Source organism: Sceloporus undulatus, chromosome 8 (genome assembly GCF_019175285.1).
Source record: "Sceloporus undulatus isolate JIND9_A2432 ecotype Alabama chromosome 8, SceUnd_v1.1, whole genome shotgun sequence".
NCBI lineage: Eukaryota > Metazoa > Chordata > Lepidosauria > Squamata > Phrynosomatidae > Sceloporus > Sceloporus undulatus.
Genome location: NC_056529.1, coordinates 31635565 through 31655787, shown reverse-complemented (window position 1 = coordinate 31655787; position 20223 = coordinate 31635565). Strand labels below are relative to the sequence as shown.

Genomic DNA, 20223 nt, shown 5'->3' with positions numbered 1-20223 from the left:
ATTATTATTATTATTATTATTATTATTATTATTATTATTATTATTATTATTACAACTCTCACAGTGTCCCAGCCTGTGGCCATGTTGGCTGGGAGGTTCTGGGAATTGTAATCCAAACAAATAACTTTTCGAGCTCTGCTGCTTAATAAATTTATCTTCAATCGTTTTCTTTCATTCTTAGGGGAAATGTTCACCCTCAGTGACATCATTGTTGGAAACAAAACTATTGCAATGTTAGAAAAATCACAGGCTTTGCTCCAAGTCCTCATTTCCCCGTTTGATACTCCAGACCTAATCCAAGTGGCCATAATTCTCCATCCTTGGTAAAAACAAATCCAATGTAAGACAGAGTACATGTGTTGATTCTTTTGCAACATTTCCATGGACCACTTCCATGAGGGTCAAGGACCCACAGCGATCTATGAACCACTGTGTCAGACAGAAAGGTGGCCACAATTCAGTGCATAAAACTCCTCCATGAAAACTTCAACTCTGAGTGCATCTGCACTGTAGAAATAATGCAGTTTGACACAACTGTCATGGCTCCATCCTGCAGAATCCTGGGATCTGTCACTTTGCAAGGCACCAGCACTCTTTGGCAGAGAAAGCAAAAAACCTTATAAAATTACAGATCCCAGGATTCAACAGGATAGAACTACAGCACTTAAAGTGGTGCCAAATGCATTATTTCTAAAATGTAGAGATACCTTCTGCCAACCCTGTCCTAATGTAAGTATTGCAGCAAAATTCAGAGGGAACAGTGGAGGACAGATGACACCATTGTCCCTGACAAATAAAATGAAGAAATACAACCTGGATTCCCAAGTCTGTGAGTTTTGGCTCTATAGCACCACAGGTTTTGTGTGCTTTGGTTTAGTTTTTGTGTAGGCAAAACACCCTGCCAAATCTGTTTTTAAGATGCCATGAGGTTCTTTTCCATTCTTGTCCCAACAACAGTCTAATAGCTACCCAGATGGGATTTGTCACAACATACTCAAATCTACCCTAATGGAATGGACTTGTGAATGGGAGGTCCTGTTTGGAAATCTGTCCTTTTAGTCGCTAAAAGTTAGCTGGCTCTTTCCTGCCATTGTGGGCTCCAGGTCCCCCCAAAATAGGAGAGAAAGCTCATGGACATCGGTGCCAATAGTGCCATCCTTCCTTAGAATGGAGGCGTTTTGAGAGCAGCTACGGGAAACCGGAGTCGGGTTTTGGATTTGCTCCTCCCAAGGCCTCTAATCTCTTGCATCTAATTGTTTGGCGTGTTTTATCTCTTGGCGATACCATATCCATCAAAAGTCTCCCCCGAGGGCAGCACAGTAACTGCTTTATTCACCTCCAGCCGCCACATGTAAAAGATCCTGCCCAAGGCATCCTCGAGTAATCAGATCTTGCTCCCAGAATTGCTTTCCCTCTTCCCTGGGTTGCAGGTTAACCGGTGCGTCTAGGGCACAATGAAGTTCGTGAGAGAGAGGAGAGGAGAGGAGAGGAGAGGCTGGGAATGCAGGCCAGGAAAGAGCAGGAGGTCTTTGGACCTAAACCTGTACCCTAAAATTTCTCAACAAGGGTTGCCCAGATCCTTAAGTTTCCATGAAACCAAGGGGTGCAATAGGAGGGTGCAGGAGGTGTGGACCGCACTGGGTGATACCCCAAAAGGGTGGCATGTGGGGCGCTACACCCAATAGGACTGGTGCAGCTGCTGGGAAAGCGAGAAAGAGCATTGCCTCCCTTTTTCACTCACCAAGCAGTCCCAAAATGGGCTATCCAGAGGCCACAGCACCAGCCCAGCAGTGATATGGTTGGTCATTGGGTGGCCAGCCAGGCAACAGGTGAGTGGGGCAGAGGAGAGAAGGAAGGTGGACAGTCTGCCACTCTGCAACCCTTTCCGGGCACCTGCACTGGGTGACACCAACCGCCATATGAGAAGTTGCAAGGGCTTCTGCAAGAATCCGTGATGGCGGAGAAATCAAACTATTTCTTTGAGCTGTAGATAAAACCCACTGGGTGACCTGGGGCAAGTCACACTTATTTCAGCCTCAAAGGAGGGCAAGGGCAACCCTCCTGATGAAACTTACCAAGAAAACCCTATGATAAAGTTTGGCCTAGAGTCACCATGAGTTGGAAGCAACCTGAAAGCATACAACAGCAACCACAACAGCAACAACGACAAAGATAGAGCAATCCTAAGAAGTTTCCTAGGACTTTACATTTCTTTCAAGGGTTTTCCAAGGTAAGGAAAAAGGTTGGGAAAGGCTGCTCTGTTGTATAGGATGGCTGGTATCTAAACTAGGGGTGGACCATGAGCCATATGATCCTAGGGATCAGAGTGTGGTCCCTGAATCTATAAAGAGCGCTAATTGTTTTTCTAAAAATTTCTTGGGGTGTTTGTGTGTGAGAGAGAGCATGAGAAGGGGAAACACTCTTTCTCCGAAGAAACCCCTCCAGAAGCCCCATTGCCTCAACACTTCACAGCCCTGACATCTAGCAGAGGAGAACAACATTATGGTTGAAACGCTGATGAACAAAAATAAGAACAGAAAGAGCAGAAGATTTTGTGTGCATTTCATATGCAGTTTAGCAGTGTTCAAATTCATTCTATGGATCAGAGTCTTGGCCTGTCATCACCTCCTCAGCAGATTAGCACCCAAGGAATTAAGCAAATTAGAATTTCCATCTGCTGATGTTCAGGTGAAATATTTCACAATTAATTTCATTGAAATTAATCTGACAGCCAGCATGGTTTAGTGGTTTGAGTGTTTGGATGTGACACTAAAGACCAGGGTTCAATTCCCAGTTCGGCCAGGAAACCCACTGGGTGACCTTGGGCAAGTCACACAATCTCAGCCTCAAGGGTAGGCAACAACAAACCTCCACTGAAAAAATCTTGCCAAGAAAACCCAATGATAGGTTTGCTTATGGTTACCATAAGCCAGAAATGACTTGAAGGCACACAACAAGCATCAAAGATGTTACACCACCTTTTCCTACAGATCATAGAAACATTGAATCTTAAGAGCTGGAAAGGATTGCAAGGGTCACTTGGTACAGCCTTTAACCATGAGGGAATACACAACTATAGGTTTCCTGAAAGATGGCCATCCAACCTCTATTCCACTGTCTATCCCACTGTTGAACAATGTTCACAGTAAATGCATTCTTCCTAGGATAGAATGAGCCTAGGATGGTGGCAGATACCACAAAACATTGAGGGTGTCCATGTGCATCATGGTCTGTCCTCTCTTGTTTTACATTATAACCTACCATGAGCCTCAGTGATGAAGAAGGCTACAAAATCAAAGTGTTGGGCTGCTTTTTTTGGTACAACACCTGAAGTGTCTCAGTGGCCAGCTGGTCTCCAAAAACACCAGTAACCTATACGGAGCCCAAGGCTATTCCAACCATCCATCAGCACCGCCGACAGCTTCTGAAACTCGATGCTACCCCATTACCTGCTTGTTTTTGAAGCCCTTGTTGTGCCATGGAGATGGGAATGCGCTCTTCTGCTTCAGGCAGGAGGCATGTGAGTGCATCCCCTAAACAAAGGATGTTTGGAGAAAATGAAGCTAGGTTTCAAGCCAGCAATATATTCCCTGACCTGAAATAGGGTGACAGAATGCAGAATGCAGCTTTGCCTGATTCCATTTCCAATTTGAAATGTGTTCGCTTGATAGAAAGTAGACTGGTCCTAGGGTTGCCAGTAACAGCTATGGGCATCACCAATACCCATGCAATACCATGGGAGTTGCAGTCCAATAATATTTGTATGACCACAGGTTGCCCATCGCTTCACTCCTCGATGTGCAGATGTACAGGTAGGTGCCTCCGCAGCTGATTTATCCCCCACCTGCCTCTGCCTGGTGGAAACGTATCTTCCAAATGATCTGAGAACAAGTTGAGATTATACCCGGAAGGAAGGACTCCAGAGAGGCTTCCTGTTGAAGCCAAGTAGGCATGAGAGCCTGTTTCGACAAGCTCGCTGCGCCATAAAATTCATTCTTGGTGGCCCTGGAATGTATGCTGTCACCTTCCAGCTAGAAACCAGATCAGAGGTGCCCTTCACACTACACAACTATTCACTTTGGATAACACTTTTACAATAATGGTTGCAGACGATGAAAGACTGGGGTTTGTAGTTTGGTGAGGTGCTAGAGGCTCTCTAGCAGAGAATTCTCATGAAAGTGCAAATCCCACATTTCAATCCCGGCAATTAAAAAGGTCTCAAAATGCTACATTGTGAAAGAGATACAGAGAAAGGATCAGGGTAAAGTCCTGGTTATACAGAAAGGGTAGCTGTATTTGACAGTTCTAGAGCTCGAAAAGTTCCCTTTTTTGGAGTATAACTCTCAGATTTCCCTATTCAGCGTGACCAGAAAGATCTGCAATTCCAATATAATTTTTGATGCTCTGGACAAGTCAAACTTTTGGTCAGTGTCACCAACATATTCTCTAAAGCCATGCAAAGGAATCTTGTAGCCCTCTTGAGATGAACTGTGTAGAAGCAGTTGTAGCATAAGCTTTCATAGTTTGTCACAACGGGGCTAATTTTGGCATTAAAGAGAAATTAAAGCACATTTAAAGCATCCCGTAAATAAAGCAACAATGGCGAGTAATTGCATGAATGATTATCACACTCAGTTGCGCAAATAAACTGATATCGGAAATGCATCGTCGTTGAAATCCCGAAAGTAAAAAGATGTGCATTAATGCTTCTTTGTGACCACTTTAATGGCGGGTGTTGTGCGATGTCGTGTGAAATCATTTCGCGTAATTACGTGATATTCACGGTTTAAACTCCCAATCTCTTTTGTGTGATAAACTAGATAGACTTGGTCTGCTTCCTCCTAAGAAAACTCTGTTTCGCACAGTTAGTCTCAAAGGTGCTACAAGATCCCTTTGCATACCGATATGCCAAACCAACACAGCTATGTCTCTGAATATTGTGCATAATGTTGATGTTGTGGGGCGTCAAGACATTTACAGCTTATGGCAACCCCAAGGCAAACCTATTGTAGGGTTTACTTGGCAAGATCTGTTCAGAGGAGGATTATCATTGCCTTCCCCTGAGGCTGAGAGAGTGTGACATGCCCAAGGTCCCCTAGTGGGTTTCATGACCAAGCTGGGAATCGAACCCTGGTCTCCAGAGTCATAGTCCAACACTCAACCACTACGCCTCTTTTAAATAGCAGCTTCCTGGGAGTAAGTCCTGACCCTGTCTGTGAGTAAGGCTTACTGAAATCTATGTGACTTACTTCTACAATTGGCCCCATTCTCACTTACAGATAAATCGGTGTGCAATCCAAACCAATGGATCGATTCAACAGTGGAGCGTGGTTCTCACTACATTTGCCCCGATCGCATTTTCTCCCACTACATTTGCATGGGTCGTTTGAACTGGTTCAAACCGATTCATGATCTGATTTAAAAGGTAGAGGGAATGAGTCCATAGACAGGGACCCACTTGCATCATAAGCTTTGGGTGGGTGTAATTTGCTAAGCTTTCCCCTCCATTCTCTATCAGACTCAGTCATCACAATTTTTCTGGGCTGCTTCCAGAACTATCCTTACTGCTGCCTCTTTGCTAAACACATCATCTGCCTGGGTCAACTAGAGCTCACAGATGGGTCTATGGTAAAGCTGGAAACCATCAATCCTAATTTCCCCTTCTAAGGAAGCTCTTCCAGGGAATAAACCAGACCCTTGACCCCATTCATCTGGTTTATTCTATTGCATTGAATCAAAGGAAGGTCGAGGCAAAGCCCTTCCATACAAAATTAAAAATCAATATAAACACATCTGTAAACTACAGATGCAGGTACAGATCCATGGGACCTTTCACACTACGTAAAGATAGCACTAGTTTCCTTTTTAACCACAATGTGCGCGTTCTGTGGAATCCTGAGATATGTAGTTTGGTGGAACACTAGTGCTCTCTGGCTGAGAATTCTCAATTGTTGTTGCCGAGCGCCTTCAATCCTGAGCTATGGCTAACCTAAGATGAAACTATCATGGGTTTTTCTGGGCTTGAAAGGGTGTTTCCATGGCTGAGTGGGGAATCATGGGCTTCATTCCCACTTACAAATAAATCGGTTTGCAATCTGAATTGATGGATCGATTCGACAGCGGAGCGTAGTTCACACTACATTTGCCCCACTCGCATCCCCCCCCCCGTGGAACAACCCACTTGGGGTTCAGATTCACGCATGAATTGATTCAAAATGGAGCCGCTCCAGCCAGTCAAAGGGCAAATTTAAATTGATTCCAGATGCCAAACAATCGGCATCTGGTTCACACTTGCGCGGAATTGATTTATCCCAAAAGACGTGGGGAAAATAAGTGTCGAAAAGACGTGGGTTAAATGGGTCTAGCGCATGGACCCCCTCTCCAAATTGCTTCAGCAATTTGATTCAAGTGGGAATCAGGGTCATTTGAACCTGTTCAAACCGATTGCGATCCGGTTTAAAAGGTAGTGAGAATCAGGCCAAACTCTGGTCTCCTGCTGTAGCAATATGTGAACAGCCTTTGCCTCGAACTTTCTTCAGTGCAACAAGTTTGCTTTTGGCATCCCAGCCCCTCGTGGGTTTGCAGATCCCAACTGAGACCCTCCTATGCCAGATGTTGCCCACTTGGTTTAGAAGTGCAGACATAAATGCAAAAGATGCATGCACAGAGACGCAAACCATTTGGTTTGCTTTCCCTCTCTTTCTTTTTGGATCAAGTTTCCTTCAAGGCCCCTGGAGGACATGCAAGAGGAACTGATAGGAACGCATGATGCAACACGAAGTCAGCCTATCTCCCCGATAATTTCATCGCTTTTGGTAAACAAATTTGCTTTGTTTTAAATCCAGGTGGAGGATTTGCTGCTGAATGGAAACACTGGAATTCCTTGTTTTACTCGCAGAGTAAGCACACACAGTGATGCCTTCCTGTTATCTGTACCTTACTGTATCGCTTTGAAGCCTTTCAAACGGCGGCTGGATCCTGGACTCAGATAGTTAAACTCAGTCCTTACTTCAATGAATCAGATATAAGTAAAGCCATGATTAACTTGTTCCATGGGTTTTAATGGGGTCTAAGTTCAACCAAACCATGTTGAACGGTTGAACTCAAATGGTTTCGGATGGCTCATTGCATACAGAACGACCTTTAGAGAGATGCGTTCTACTTTTAACTTCACTGTTATGTTCTAAATTGTTTTGGAACTGTTTTGAAATTGGTTGCTTATTTAATCTCCCCTCTCACTTTTGTGTTATAGGTCACCACTTTGAACTTTCATGATTAGATACATCTCATTAAGTATATGCAAATATTCCCAAATCCCCCCAAATCCAAAAGGGTTTGAATCCCAGCTCGGTCATCAAACCCACTGGGCGACCTTGGGCAAGTCACACTCTCTCAGCCTCAGAGGATGGCAATGGTAACCTCCCTCGAAAGAAATCTGCCAAGAAAACCTCATGATAGGTTGGCCTTAGGGTCACCGCAAGTGGGAAACGACTTGAAGGTCCACTACCACAACAACAATAGTAAATAGCTTAATGAAGACATAAAATAAAGGCATAAAGCAGAGATCTAGATGGCACAAGTATGCCAACCCTCTCCTTGTTAAGTCAAAAGCCACTAGGTCAACCGTCCTCCTTAATTCTAGTATATGATGATTTCTGGATGGAATACAATTTTTCCATTGATTGGCTTGTTGGCTGGGAGATTTGGGAATCGCTTGTCCTAAATGAGAACACAATTTGGTTCTAAGAACCGTTCTAACCAGGGGCTGGTCCTGAGTACCACAGCTATCTGCTCAACTCAAGCGGCTGCCACAAATGGGAGCATTTTGTTCCTTTCCTTCAGGGGAGAAAGAGGGTTTCGTTTCTGCACTTTGACCCGGGTTGCCCTCGGAGGTCGGACCCCCAACAAGTCAGGTGCTGACCTCCGAATGAGACGGGTAAGGAGGAGAAAGACATGAAACACTCCATCACTGTCAGCACAGAATAAAAAAGATCTGAGCCGCAGGAAAGGGGTCCCCTTAAGCCACAGGCTAAGTGAATTTGAGCAAATAAAGCATCTTGCACCATTCATGGGCTCCACGGAGGGTAGATTTCATCCAGGACCTAGCATCATACACCCAAAGATGTGTATGCATGATACCCATAGAAAGCAGGGCTGGTGTCACCCAGCATGGTCCTTCATGGAGTCACCCCCTCACTGACGCTTCCTTCTGTTTTGTTTAACTAATGGTTTTAATGATTCATTTTATATTTTATCATTGTTATATTTAGACATTTTGTTATATATGTAAAGGGAGGGAGGAGGGTATTGTATTGTATTGTATTGCATTGTATTAGAGTTGCATTGACTTTTATGTTTGTATCCGTTTTTATTATTGTATTACTGTACAGTATTCTATTGTACTGTATCTTATGGATTTGCTTTGTAATTGTGTAAACAGCCTCGATCTTTTGGAAAGGCGGTATATAAATAAAATGTATTATTATTATTATGGTGATTGATTGATTGACTGACAGTGGAAATATACTGGCTCAGAGTCTCCTTCTTTGGAGGTTTTTAAATAGAGACGGGGGGCCATCTGTCTTGGGGGTTGGATTGGATGACCTTTGGAGTTCTCTTCCAATTCTAGTTTCACCATCAGAGGCTGTGTTAAGGTATCCCTGTAATGATGGAAATCCCTCCAGAGTGAACCAGACCCAAGAAGCTGTGCGTTCTGCCAACGCCAGTCTCATTCTTCCTCAACAAGAACTGAGGCTTGCTTTCTTTCCCTTTTTCTTTTACTCCTTCTGGTCTGACTTGTGGAATGCAATCAACAAGAATGTGTTTCTCTGATGGAGAAGAGGACTGGTAGCCAAAAGGTAAATGTTTTTAATTATAGGTATGGGCACATTCCTTGGCAAGCGAGAAGAAAACACCCCTGGACTCACACTCACGCTCCACCTTGGTCCAGGGATATCTGGCTCAGGTTGATCTCCCACCTTCCCCTTCCCTTCCTTTCCCTTTTTTATCATCATTTTTAAAAAATTAATAATATAACCTACATAAAATAATACTAAAAATGTATTCCACATGCCATATGTAATAAATCACATGAATTATCCATGCTTAATGACCTTATCTGAATCTTATTCATATGAAACCATAAACCAATAATTTAAAAAACTCATGCAGCTATTACTGATATCTTCATTCTTCTTCCTATCTTCTTTTCAACATATACTATTCGTAACATATATTAGCCATTCAAATATAGTACTATTAATTTATCATCATCACCATGAATTGAAATCAACTGGAAGGCAGGTAACAACCACAGCAACAGAATCTGGGCTGAGCCTTTGTCGTTCACATGCATTTCTAATGCATCCGATTAAGTCTGAGCGGGTGCCAAAAAGCTTGGTTTCCCCCCAGGTTTTCCTAAAGATCACATTGTTGGCTGTGTGTGAATAACCCATGCGAATGGACATGGGATGAGCACTGAACATGCTTCGAATATACATCTGCATCATGGACTCTATCTTTATTTGAATTTTGGCATGTGGGAGCAACAGAACCCACAGAGATGCAGTTCCAACAACATGTGAGTGAGATTATGCGTATAGTTGCATGGAACATGTGAATAAGATTATTTGTATAGTTGCGCTAAAAAACAATGATGTCTAAATGATGCCAAAGAGAGGCTGTTCTTGTTTTCACTGCCTTGCTGAGCAGTGCACTTCCCTTGCAATGTCTGTGCAATTCACTCTGGAGGCCCTGCCTCCCAGGCATATTCTTTCTCTTTCTTTCGCTCGCTTGTTCTCCTCTGAAACCTTCCTTAATTACAATCTGTGAAATGCTGAACCGGAGACACTGCCACAACGACAGCTGGTAATGGGAAGCTTTTCTTTGCACTCCCTCCCTCTGATACACACACAACACGCACAACACCCTGCCCTGCCCTCTTTTCTCCCCTTCCTCTTTAAGAGAGACACACTAGTTATTATACCTCCTTCCACCCCGAACACACTCTCACGGACTTTCCGGGATGAAACTGTATCCGAATACTATGGTGAGGATGGGTTATTTACCTGCATTTCAGGTAATGAATGTGGGCAAACACCTCTAGAGTGGCCCACTGCCAAACTCAAGCCATGCTTTTCACTGCCAATGCAGCCAGACCACAGTTCATTGAAAATACTCCATCACCCCCAGGAAAGCTAAGTGTTTTCAAGTTTCTCGATTTCTGAGATGCATGTCCACAAAGACCTGTTTGCTAAATACTACTTGGGTTTCAAAGGGTGCATCTAAACTGTAGAAATGATGCAGTTTGACACCATGTTAACTGCTACGGCTCCCATTCTACAAAATCCTGGGATTTGTCACTTGGTGACTCTTTGACAAAGAAGGCTAAAGGAACTACAAATCCCAGGATGGATGGAGCCATGGCAGTTAACATGGATCAAACTGCATTATTTCTACAGTGTAGATGCATCCTCCATAAGACGGCGGCACAGAACTTAAAATGGTGCCAGACGGCCTTATTTCTACAATGTAGGTGCACCCTAAAAGAGTGACTTAGGTCCATATGTAATTCACAGATTTGATTAATGTTTCTCTTTACAGATCTCTAAGTCCTCCAGTGTGACTCAATGTCTGACAGAAGACACACTGGAGGACCTAGAGGTTCCTAGAAAGAATACTTCTCTAGGCATTTGTAGGTCTTCCAGTGCACTTCTATGGTCAATTTCTGGCAGACATTGGTGACACTCTTTGGCAGAGAAGGCTAAAGACCCTGTAAAACTCCACATCCCAAAATTCCATAGGATGGAGCTACAGCATTTAAAGTGGTGTCAGACTGCATTATTTCTACAGTGCAGATGTGCCCTAAGAGAGTGGCATGGGTCCGCATTTAATGCCCTGGCCATTTTGGGCAGCCACTCGTGCCTCTATTGGCCACTGCTGCTGGCATTGGTTGGCACTGCCAGTCTTCCTAGATGCATGCACCATACAGAAAAAGAAAGAAAAAGGACCCTGCCAGTCTACTGATCTGTATGGACAGGAGGTTGCTTTGCAACCTGCTTGCATCACCGAAAGCAGCTGACAGTTGCTGCTGAACTCTGGTGATGGGAAACTTGGAAGAGGCTATCTGGTTTCAAGGGCAGCTGCCAATCTGCAGCAGCGCAGCCCTTGTGGAGGCTCCAGTGCAAATGCAGATGAGTCCTAGATCCCCTTAGGAAATCTCACTGTTGCTTTTCCACTGGGCCTTTTGGTCAGGCAGGTCTTTGTCCCCTAACCCCAATTGTTGCAGAAGAGGCATTTAACTCCATTGCGACTACATTTTCGTTTATTTGTGTGTTACCAAATTGTATGCTTTGTTCTCAATGCCCTGGAAAGCCAGAGCGACATAGTGGTTTGAGTGTTGGACTGTGACTCTCAAGGGCAGGGTTCGAATCCCCGCTTGGCTATGAAACCTCCTGGATGACGTTGGGCAAACCACATGCTCTCAGCCTCAGGGGAAGGCAATGACAAAACCCTCTCTGAAAAAACTTGCCAAGAAAACCCCTATGATAGGTTTGCCTTAGGGTTGCCATAAGTCGTGTGCCTTGAAGTTGTTTCCAACTTATGGCGATCCTAAGGAGAACTTATCATGGCATTTTCTTGGCAAGTTTCGTCAGAGGCTGAGAGCATGTGACTTGCCCACGGTCACTCAGGATTCGAACCCCGGTCTGCAGAGTTGCAGTCCAACATGCAAAACACTATGCTTTCTAGGGCATTGAAAACAAAACAAAACATAGCAAAGAATGAAAGCCTCACCGATGGATGCCTCACCAAACTAAAAATCTCAGGATTCTATAGGATGGAGCCACAGCAATTAAAGTGGTGTCAAACTACATTATTTCTACCTTATAGATGCATCCTAGGTTTTCAGCTGAGCTTTGGCTCAGACATATACCTTGATACATATTTGGAAATATCAACAGAACCTATGGTATGTGTAATGGAGAGATCTCTGGAGAAACAGTGGCTTTGGGTCTGACCGAAGTAGCAGCGTTAGGTAAAAATTCCCCACCCCTTCTTTCTCATGAGTGTGTGCGCATGTATTAATGTTCATAAGAATAAATATTGATCAGGTGAGTGTGTAAAGGGGGGGGGGAGGAAGCAGCAAGCCATGGCTGTGTGTACTTTAATGTATTTGTATAAGGAGCTTGGATATGCCAAGTGCCCTTTTGAATGTGTACCTTTTAAAGCTGGAATGCAAGGTGGTGGCTGGGGTGTGAAAATGCCACTTGAAGTCCCCCACAGTTCAAAAAATATAAAGAATATCCACGGAATATATATATATATATACGCATGCACGCACGCACACACACACACTCCATACAGCAAACCTTCATCTTACCATTTTGTGTAAAAGACAACCCTCCACCTTTCTCAGCATTACAGCCGGCCCTCCATATCCGCAGATTCTTTATCCATGGATTCAACCATCCATGGCTTGGAAATATTCCAAAAATATATACATTCCCAAAAGCAAATCTTGCTCTTGCCATTTTATATAAGGGACGCCATCTTACTATACCATTGTATTCAATGGGACTTGAGCATCTGCAGATTTGGGTATCCATGGTGGGTCTTGGAACCAAATTCCAGCGGATACTGATATGCACACCTTCCAAAAAGCAAACCTTGCTTTTGCCATTTTGTATAATTGGACTATGCCACTGTATTTAATGGGACTTGAGCATCCATGGATTTTGGTATCCATGGGGGGGTACTTGGAATCCAGTGGATACCAAAGGTCCACTGTACCCCCAAATTCTGGCTTTCTGCCCCAAAGACTTTTTGCTGCCTGTTTGGAGCAGCCATTGGTTCTAGCATCACACAAGTCAAAGTGCATTGCATCCAAAGCCACCAAGTTACTTTTGGCACCTAAGGCAGAAAATCCCACAAACACTTCTCTTTATCCCTGGCAGTAAAAACATGATAATAAAAAAGTAAATCACTTGCAATTTGTGGTCCTATTATGACATTCAAAAACCCGCCGCCTGAGGCAGCCACTTCACTCTCTATCATATTTATCGCATGAAGTTTATCCTGTGAATGTCCTCGAAAAAATCACGTAATTACGTGAAATAAAGTGATATCAGAAATTCATTGCCGCTGAAATCCCGAAAGTAAAAAGATGTGCGTTAATGCTTCTTTGTGAACACTTTAATAGTGGGTTGGTTTTGTGCAACGTCGCGGCATTACATGATTTTTCCGGGATATTCATGGAATAAATCCCTGATCTCCTTCATGTGATAAACTCTAAGGTTAGACTGATCAACAGGTTGTTTCCTCTGTCGCAGGTTAATCGAAGCTTTTATTTGGAACCAAAAGGACAAGTCTCAGGTTGCATGTACACTGCAGAAATAATCCGGTTTGACACCACTTTCATGGGCTCAGTGCTATGGAATATGCAAACGCTGGTGTCACAATAAACTGCAGCTCCCAGAATTACATAGCATTGAGCCATGAAAGTGGTGTCAAACTGGATTATTTCTGCAGTATGGATGCAGCCTCTATACTGAGAAGGCCTCTGGTTTAAATCTCCAAGTACAGCGGGGGGAAATCCTTATCTAAATCCCTGGAGAGACACTGCCAGTGATAGTATTGATAGAATTGATCTAGATAGATGCAACAAGAGTTTGGATAAATATAAGCTAGCATGGCTTGAGTGTTGGACTATGACTGGAGACCAGGGTTCAGTTCCGCCACTTGAAAGCTATTGGGTGCCCTTGGGCAACTCACACTCTCTCAGCCTCAGAGGAAGGCAAAAGCAACCCCCTCTGAACTAATCTTGCTAAGAAGACCTATGATATTGTTCGCCTTTGGGTCACCTCCAGACATGACCTGAAGGCACACAACAGCCAGACAGCTTTGTACATACCTGGCACATATATTATAGGTTGAGGATTCCTTACCTGGAATTCGCAAATCTGAAATAACTCCAAAACCCCAAACTTTTTTCATTGGGTGGTTGAGATAGTGACACCTTTGTTTTCCGACGGTCCAATGCACAACAACAATTTTAGGAACACAAAGCTCTCATTTTAAAAAACACCAAACCAGATATACTCCTGCAGTGCCCAAGACTGCAGATGCACCACAGGTATTTGAAACTAGAACTTGGGGGAAGTTACTTCTGTGGACTCCAACTCCCAGAATCCCCCAGCTGGCTTGCTCACTGGCCATGCTGGCTGGGCAATTCTGAGAGCTGGGAGTCCATAAAAATAACTTACCCCAAATCTTAACTGGGCACGGGTTGGGACTAGAAGTCTTTTATAGTTTAGATTTCTTTGGATTTTGGAACATCTCCATTCCCAAATAGATCGTGAGCTATCTTGGAGCTAGAACCCAAATCGAAACACAACATTCATTTATGTTTCATATACTGGCGTAGTGGTTTGGCTGTTGGACTATGACTGGAGACCAGAGTTTGATTCCATGCTCGGCCATGGAACCCACCGGGTGACATTGGGCAAGTCACACTCTCTCAGCCTCAGGGGAAGTCAAGGGCAAACCACTGAAGAAACCTTGCCAGGGAACACCTGCGATAGGTTCGCCTTAGCGTCTCCATAAGTCGGAAACGACTTGACACACACATAGAAAAATGCCTGAGGACTAGAACCTTGATCCTACCTTCGAAGTCAGAAAGTATCCCATCCAGATGTTCTTTGACAGACAGCTGGGACATCTTGGCTCGGTTTTGGAGAGCTCTCACAGCTCAGTGCTGCTGCGTTGCCAGATCTCCGGCCGCCTCCCGGATCCACAGCTAGGAAGACTCTGCAGCCAAGAAGAAGAAGAAAAGACACAGAGAGGCTGGGCAGTTTGGAAAAGCAGAGAGTGTGAAAGAGTATGCAAAAGCATGCGCAGGGCAAGGGGACCCACAACTCTGGCTTCTTCCCCAGTGCTGTTTGGTTCACCCACACCAACCTGGAGGCTTTCCTTCTTGCTTCTGGCTCAGTAAGAGAGTAGGAGAGGGGAAAGCCAGCCTTGCCTTCACTTTTCACTTTTCTTTTCCTTTTCCCCCCTTGAGAAAAAGGAGAAAGCCCCCAGCAGCCCAGCCCCAGCAAAAGCCTTGCGCATTGGCTGAACAGCCTTGCCTGTCCCTCTTCCTTCTCTGGAAAGAAGAGAAGAGAAGAAGGGAGGAGGAAAGAAAGAAAGAGGAGAAGGGTGGGAGGGGATCTTGGAGGGGGGGGAGAAGCATTGCTTGAAATTGATCTTTGCAAGAGAGGAAAGGGGAAAGTGCTGGGCCTGCCTATGGAAAGAAAGCAACAACAGGCAAGAGGTGGCCTGGCAAAAGCCCAAGCCAGTTGGCTTCCTAGGGGTCAGCTTTCCCGGTCACCAGCACTTCCAGCTGCAAGGACACCAATGTCTGGAGATCAGCTCAGATTCCAGCACGGGTGGTCCATCATCATCATCATCATCATCATCATTATTATTATTATTATCATTATTTTTTTACTTTATTTTAAAAATGCATCCAATTTTTTAATATGTAGTCTTATCTGTTTTCAGTCCTCACGCTTTCTAATACATAAACTTATTCCAGTTCATCTCGTCTTTTCTCTACAGACTTCATTCCTCTTGTACATAGTGTTTTCTAGTAAACTTTTCTTTTCTTTTCCTCTTTCCTTCTCTCTTCTTCCTCTTTATTATCTCCTTTCACCCATCTTCTCGTCTACTTTACTTTACTTATTATCTCCGATTTCCCTTCTTCCTTTTCTCCTCTTTCCGTTTCTTCTTCTACTATCTCCTTGACCATTTTTTCGCATTCTATTTAACCCTGTATCTGTTTATCTAAAACATATTTATACAGGATATAAAGCATATTTATACAGTCGTGGGAGTCGCTGAAAGCGCAAAGTACCGTCGCAAAAGGCATTCTTCCGCTTTATGTACCTAAGAGGAAGACCCTATTGAAGAAAATACCGAAAGTACAGAAATACAGAAAGTACTGAATTTGATGACTGGTTCCCCATTTGCAGTTCCTTATTTGCCCCAAAGTAGGAAAGAAGAATGTATGGTAACCCAAACTCAGAGAGTTTTATCCCAGTTTTGGGGAAGAGAATGATGCCAACCCTAAACCAAGGCCTAGTTTAATGCACAAAGGGGGTAAAAACAGCACGGTATTCAGAATGCAATAGTTAAAAAGAGACATAAAATTAAGCAATTCAACGAAACAATCTTTTTGCTTTGGAGGCTTTGGTTGCAGCCCCTTCCCTGTTTCACATCCTTGCAGGAACAAACCCAAGAATGTATATTATGAAGCTCCTTTCTTTGCTGTTTACCTTCAGCTTATCCAAGGGGTTAAAGGTATGAAGGGAGGGAGTCCATTTGGGAAAGGTTTTGTTTGGAGAAAGGGTTTTTTAACACCTTTTCTTCCTCAATTCCTCCTTAGCAGATGGGTGCCAAACCAAACGGATGGAGAGTTTATTCTGGTTTTTCCTCGCCTGCAAGAAAAAGGATAGTTCTGTGTTATCTTCCCATCCAGCTATCCTTGGAGAAATCAGAAACAGGTTCCAAATTGCAAACTACTTTTAAAAATCAGGTTTAAAAAATTGCAATTGAATGTGCCTTGCCTATCTCAATGACATACCTTCCGAGTAAAGCAAAGGATGGGACTATTTTCTAGCTTTGAGACTCATGTTAACTGCCATGGCTCCATCCTATGGAATCCTGGGATCTTTAGCTTGGCAAGGTCATGTGAATTCTCTGCCTGCCAACTCTTCTGATATAGTTCAGGAGAGGAAACTAGAGCTCTCTTGAGGGGAATGCCAAGGCTCCCGCTAACCTGCACATCCCAGGATTATGTTGGCTGGAACCATGATAGTTAAATTGAGATCATTGGGTTCCATCCTACATAATCTTGGGATTTGTGGTTTGGTGAGGCACCGGCACTCTTTGGCAGAGAAGGCTGTCAACCTTGCAAAACTACAAATCCAAGGACTGCAGAGGACAGAGCTTCAACACTTAAAGTGGTGTCAAACTACACTATCTCTACAGTGTAGATGCACCCAAAAGGATAGCACTGTTTTAAAGAAACGTGGCATTAGGCATGGGATTTTATCAAGAGAAAGAGAACGGAGTGAGTGACTCTTGGTGGCTGGTGGTTTTCATGTCAATGGAGCAATGAGAACGCTCTAGTACGAACTATTAAAGGCACTATCTAAGGTGCTGAACTGTGTCTCCCCCCCCCCCAAAAAAAACCCACAGGTCCACCAACTGCGGTTGTTGTTGTGTGCTTTCAAGTCATATCCAAATTATCATAACCCTAAGGCGAACCTATCACTTGGTGAGTTTCTTCAGAGGGCATTTGCCATTGCCATCCTCTGAGGCTGAGAGAGCATGATTTGCCCAGGGTCACCTAGTGGGTTTTTATGCTCGGTTTGAACCCGGGTCTCCAGAGTCGTAGTCCAATGCTCAAAGCGTTGTACCAAGCTGGCTCTGGTTGCTCACAAATCCTCACTTAAAGCCGGAGCACATTCACCAACTCACAGACATGCCACCAGCTGCCTTTTAACGTGGTTTTAAAACTATTCACTGGAGGACTTTTTGTGATGTCTAAACAATAACAACGTAATTGGGAATGGGTGTGATGCTGCCGACGTGGCAAAAGAGCCTCTTCCCCAACATAGTATGAAAATGACGGTCCAAACTCATCCAAACTGTATATTTTACCTAATTACACCTCTGGCTCCGAAGTGGTGCTTCCCTTCTTATCACAGTCTCTGCGGAGAAAGATGTGCAATAATAGTCCTTAAGGTCCATAATTTAAATAAGAGGCTGTTCAGCAAGAAGATCAGATCTCAGCCCTCATCTTTTAAGAAGGGCCACAAAGACTTCTCTCACGCTTTCCTGCCTCATTCCCACTACCTTTTAAACCGGGATCGCAAAACGTTTTGAACCGGCTTAAATGACCATGGTTTGCACTTGAAAGGGGAGCCATGCACTAGACCCTTTTTTGGATAAACTGATTCTGCGCAAGTGTGAACCAGATATGGATCAGAATCGATTTAAATTCACCCTTCGCCGGCTGGAGCGGATCCATTTTGAATTGATTCATTTGTCAACATGAACCGCAAGTGGGTTGTTTTATTTTATTTTGCAGCAAGAAATGCGATCGGGGCAAACGTAATGGTAACCACGCACTCCGCTGCCAAACCGACCCATCGATTCGGATCGCAAAGCGATTTATTTGTAAGTGTGAATGAGGCCAAGGCTTGCTGGAAACAGTTTCCTTAGTTTATATTGCCGTCTAGTGGAGAAAGTGAAAAGTGCTGCTCCAGCATCTGTGTGGCAACTAATGTTGTTAACATATCCAGGGGTAGCTGTGCCGACCCTACAGCAAAGTACAATAACATCCAAAATCCACCACACAGAGATACTTTTAATCAACCAGCCCAAATGCACAAAGTGTGATTGTCTGCCTCCACGGCGTCTCTGACTTATGGCAACCCAAAGGCGAACCTATCACAAAGTTTTCCTGGCAAGATGTGTTCAGAGGTTTGCTTTTGCCTTCCTCTGAGGCTGAGAGAGTGTGACTTGCCCAAGGCCAGCCAGTGAGTTCTCATTTCCAAGCAGAGATTCAGATCCTGGTCCCTGGAGTCGTAGTCCGATGTTCAAACAAATACAAATACACTTTATGGCCACAAAAGCCACAAAAAGACTATGGATGCCAGTCGTGAAAGCCTTTTGCTTCGCACTATTCTGGTTTTGGGGGCGAAAAGTACTAACTAGGCCTGACCCTATTGAGCTTCCAATATCAGATGGGATCGGGCATGTTTGGGAAGGTATGGCCATAGGCATAACATGAATACCTTGGACTCAAAGAATTTTGAAAGCTAACACTAAAATATTTTGCACCTTTTATTGGAGCTTATAAAGTTATCCCCACAATATGGACTTTGGGTTTTGCTCTATGGATGGTCAGTATGGCTTATCATTTTTATTTATTGATTGATTATTTCATTTATGACCTGACTTCCTCCCCGGAAGGACCCAAGGGCTGCCTCAAAGCAGAAAAGCAAAAGTGCAACAACTGTAATGGATGTAACTACACCATACACAAACCAGACAGTCCAACAGAAAGGCATGGGGTAAAGGGGGGGGGGGGTTTGAAGGGGGCACATATTGGGGCCTCCATGATCGTGCTTTGCCAATGTATTGCTTGGTACACTGATGCACCAGTGCCTTGTACACGTGGAGTGTCGCACGTGCGACAGTGTGGCTGATCAATGAGGTGGCCGTACAATGGGAAGCCATCTGGATGGGACATGGGAGTAACTAGGGGTTGCTGGTGGTGTGTTTGTGCAAGAGTGCACATGCACAGTGGGGAGGCAAAATGATGATGATGATGATGATGATGATGATGATGATGATGATGATGATGATGCAGCGTAGCATCATGCGGACTGTCTGTGCGTGTTTGGCCTGTCTTGGGAATGGGCCGTGTGGATGACACGGTTTCGACCCACATTTGGAAAATCCAGAATCGAGCCACTTTTTCCTGCCTGTCTGCTCCAGCCCTAAATAAATGATTCCTTTTTTTAAAAGCACCTCTGGATAAGACAGAAGAACACACAACAACAACAACAACAACCCTTCATCCTGGCCTGCTAGCAATTCTTTTGCACTGGAGAGCATTCAGCTCTTTCTTTCTTAAATTTACTAACATATGTCTGTTCTGCCTTTTGATTTCCAAGCCTAGACCTAGCTTTGACAAGAATAATAAAACAAGAGAGGACATAATATGAAATAGGGTAATATATATATATATATATATATATGAGTATTAAAATCTTTCCTTTTATTTTCTTTATTGAAATGTTGGCCTCGTGTTTCAATTTACAACCGCAGAGGCAGCTTTCAAAAATGATAGTCAAATAAGAGGGAACAATATTAAAGATGGGAACCTATTTCAAAAAGAGTACTCAAAGCTTTCTTTTTATTTATGCATTAAAATGTCTACCCTGCTTTTTGATTTACAATGGCAGAAGCAGTTTGCAAAATAACAGTAAAACAAGAGAGAACATTAAAGAAAGGGCCATTTCTTAAAACAACGACAAGAGACCAACTGTCTAAGAAAGAAAATGGTGTTGGAAGCATCAACAGACTGCACTTGGGGTGCATCTACACTGTAGAAGTAACGCAGTTTGACACCACTTTAGGTGCCATTTCTCTATCCTACAGAATTGTGTA

The 20223-nt window shown here is 43.8% G+C and overlaps 1 protein-coding gene across 2 annotated transcripts in view; it reads right to left on the bottom strand.

Moving 5' to 3' along the window:
- SEPTIN12 (septin 12) overlaps positions 1–16422 on the bottom strand; it is a 60875-nt gene extending 44453 nt beyond the window's left edge. The window contains exons 1-2 of one of the 2 annotated variants that reach the window (XM_042438546.1): positions 16314–16422; positions 14662–14805 (exon numbers count right to left, since the gene is read on the bottom strand). In XM_042438546.1, coding sequence (XP_042294480.1) covers positions 14662–14716 — 55 coding nt within the window. In that variant the 5' untranslated portion in view covers positions 14717–14805; positions 16314–16422. Of the gene's footprint in view, positions 1–14661; positions 14806–14955; positions 15127–16313 lie in introns of those variants that run through there. The other variant, XM_042438545.1, reaches the window with a different exon arrangement.
- Positions 16423–20223: the final 3801 nt, after the last annotated feature.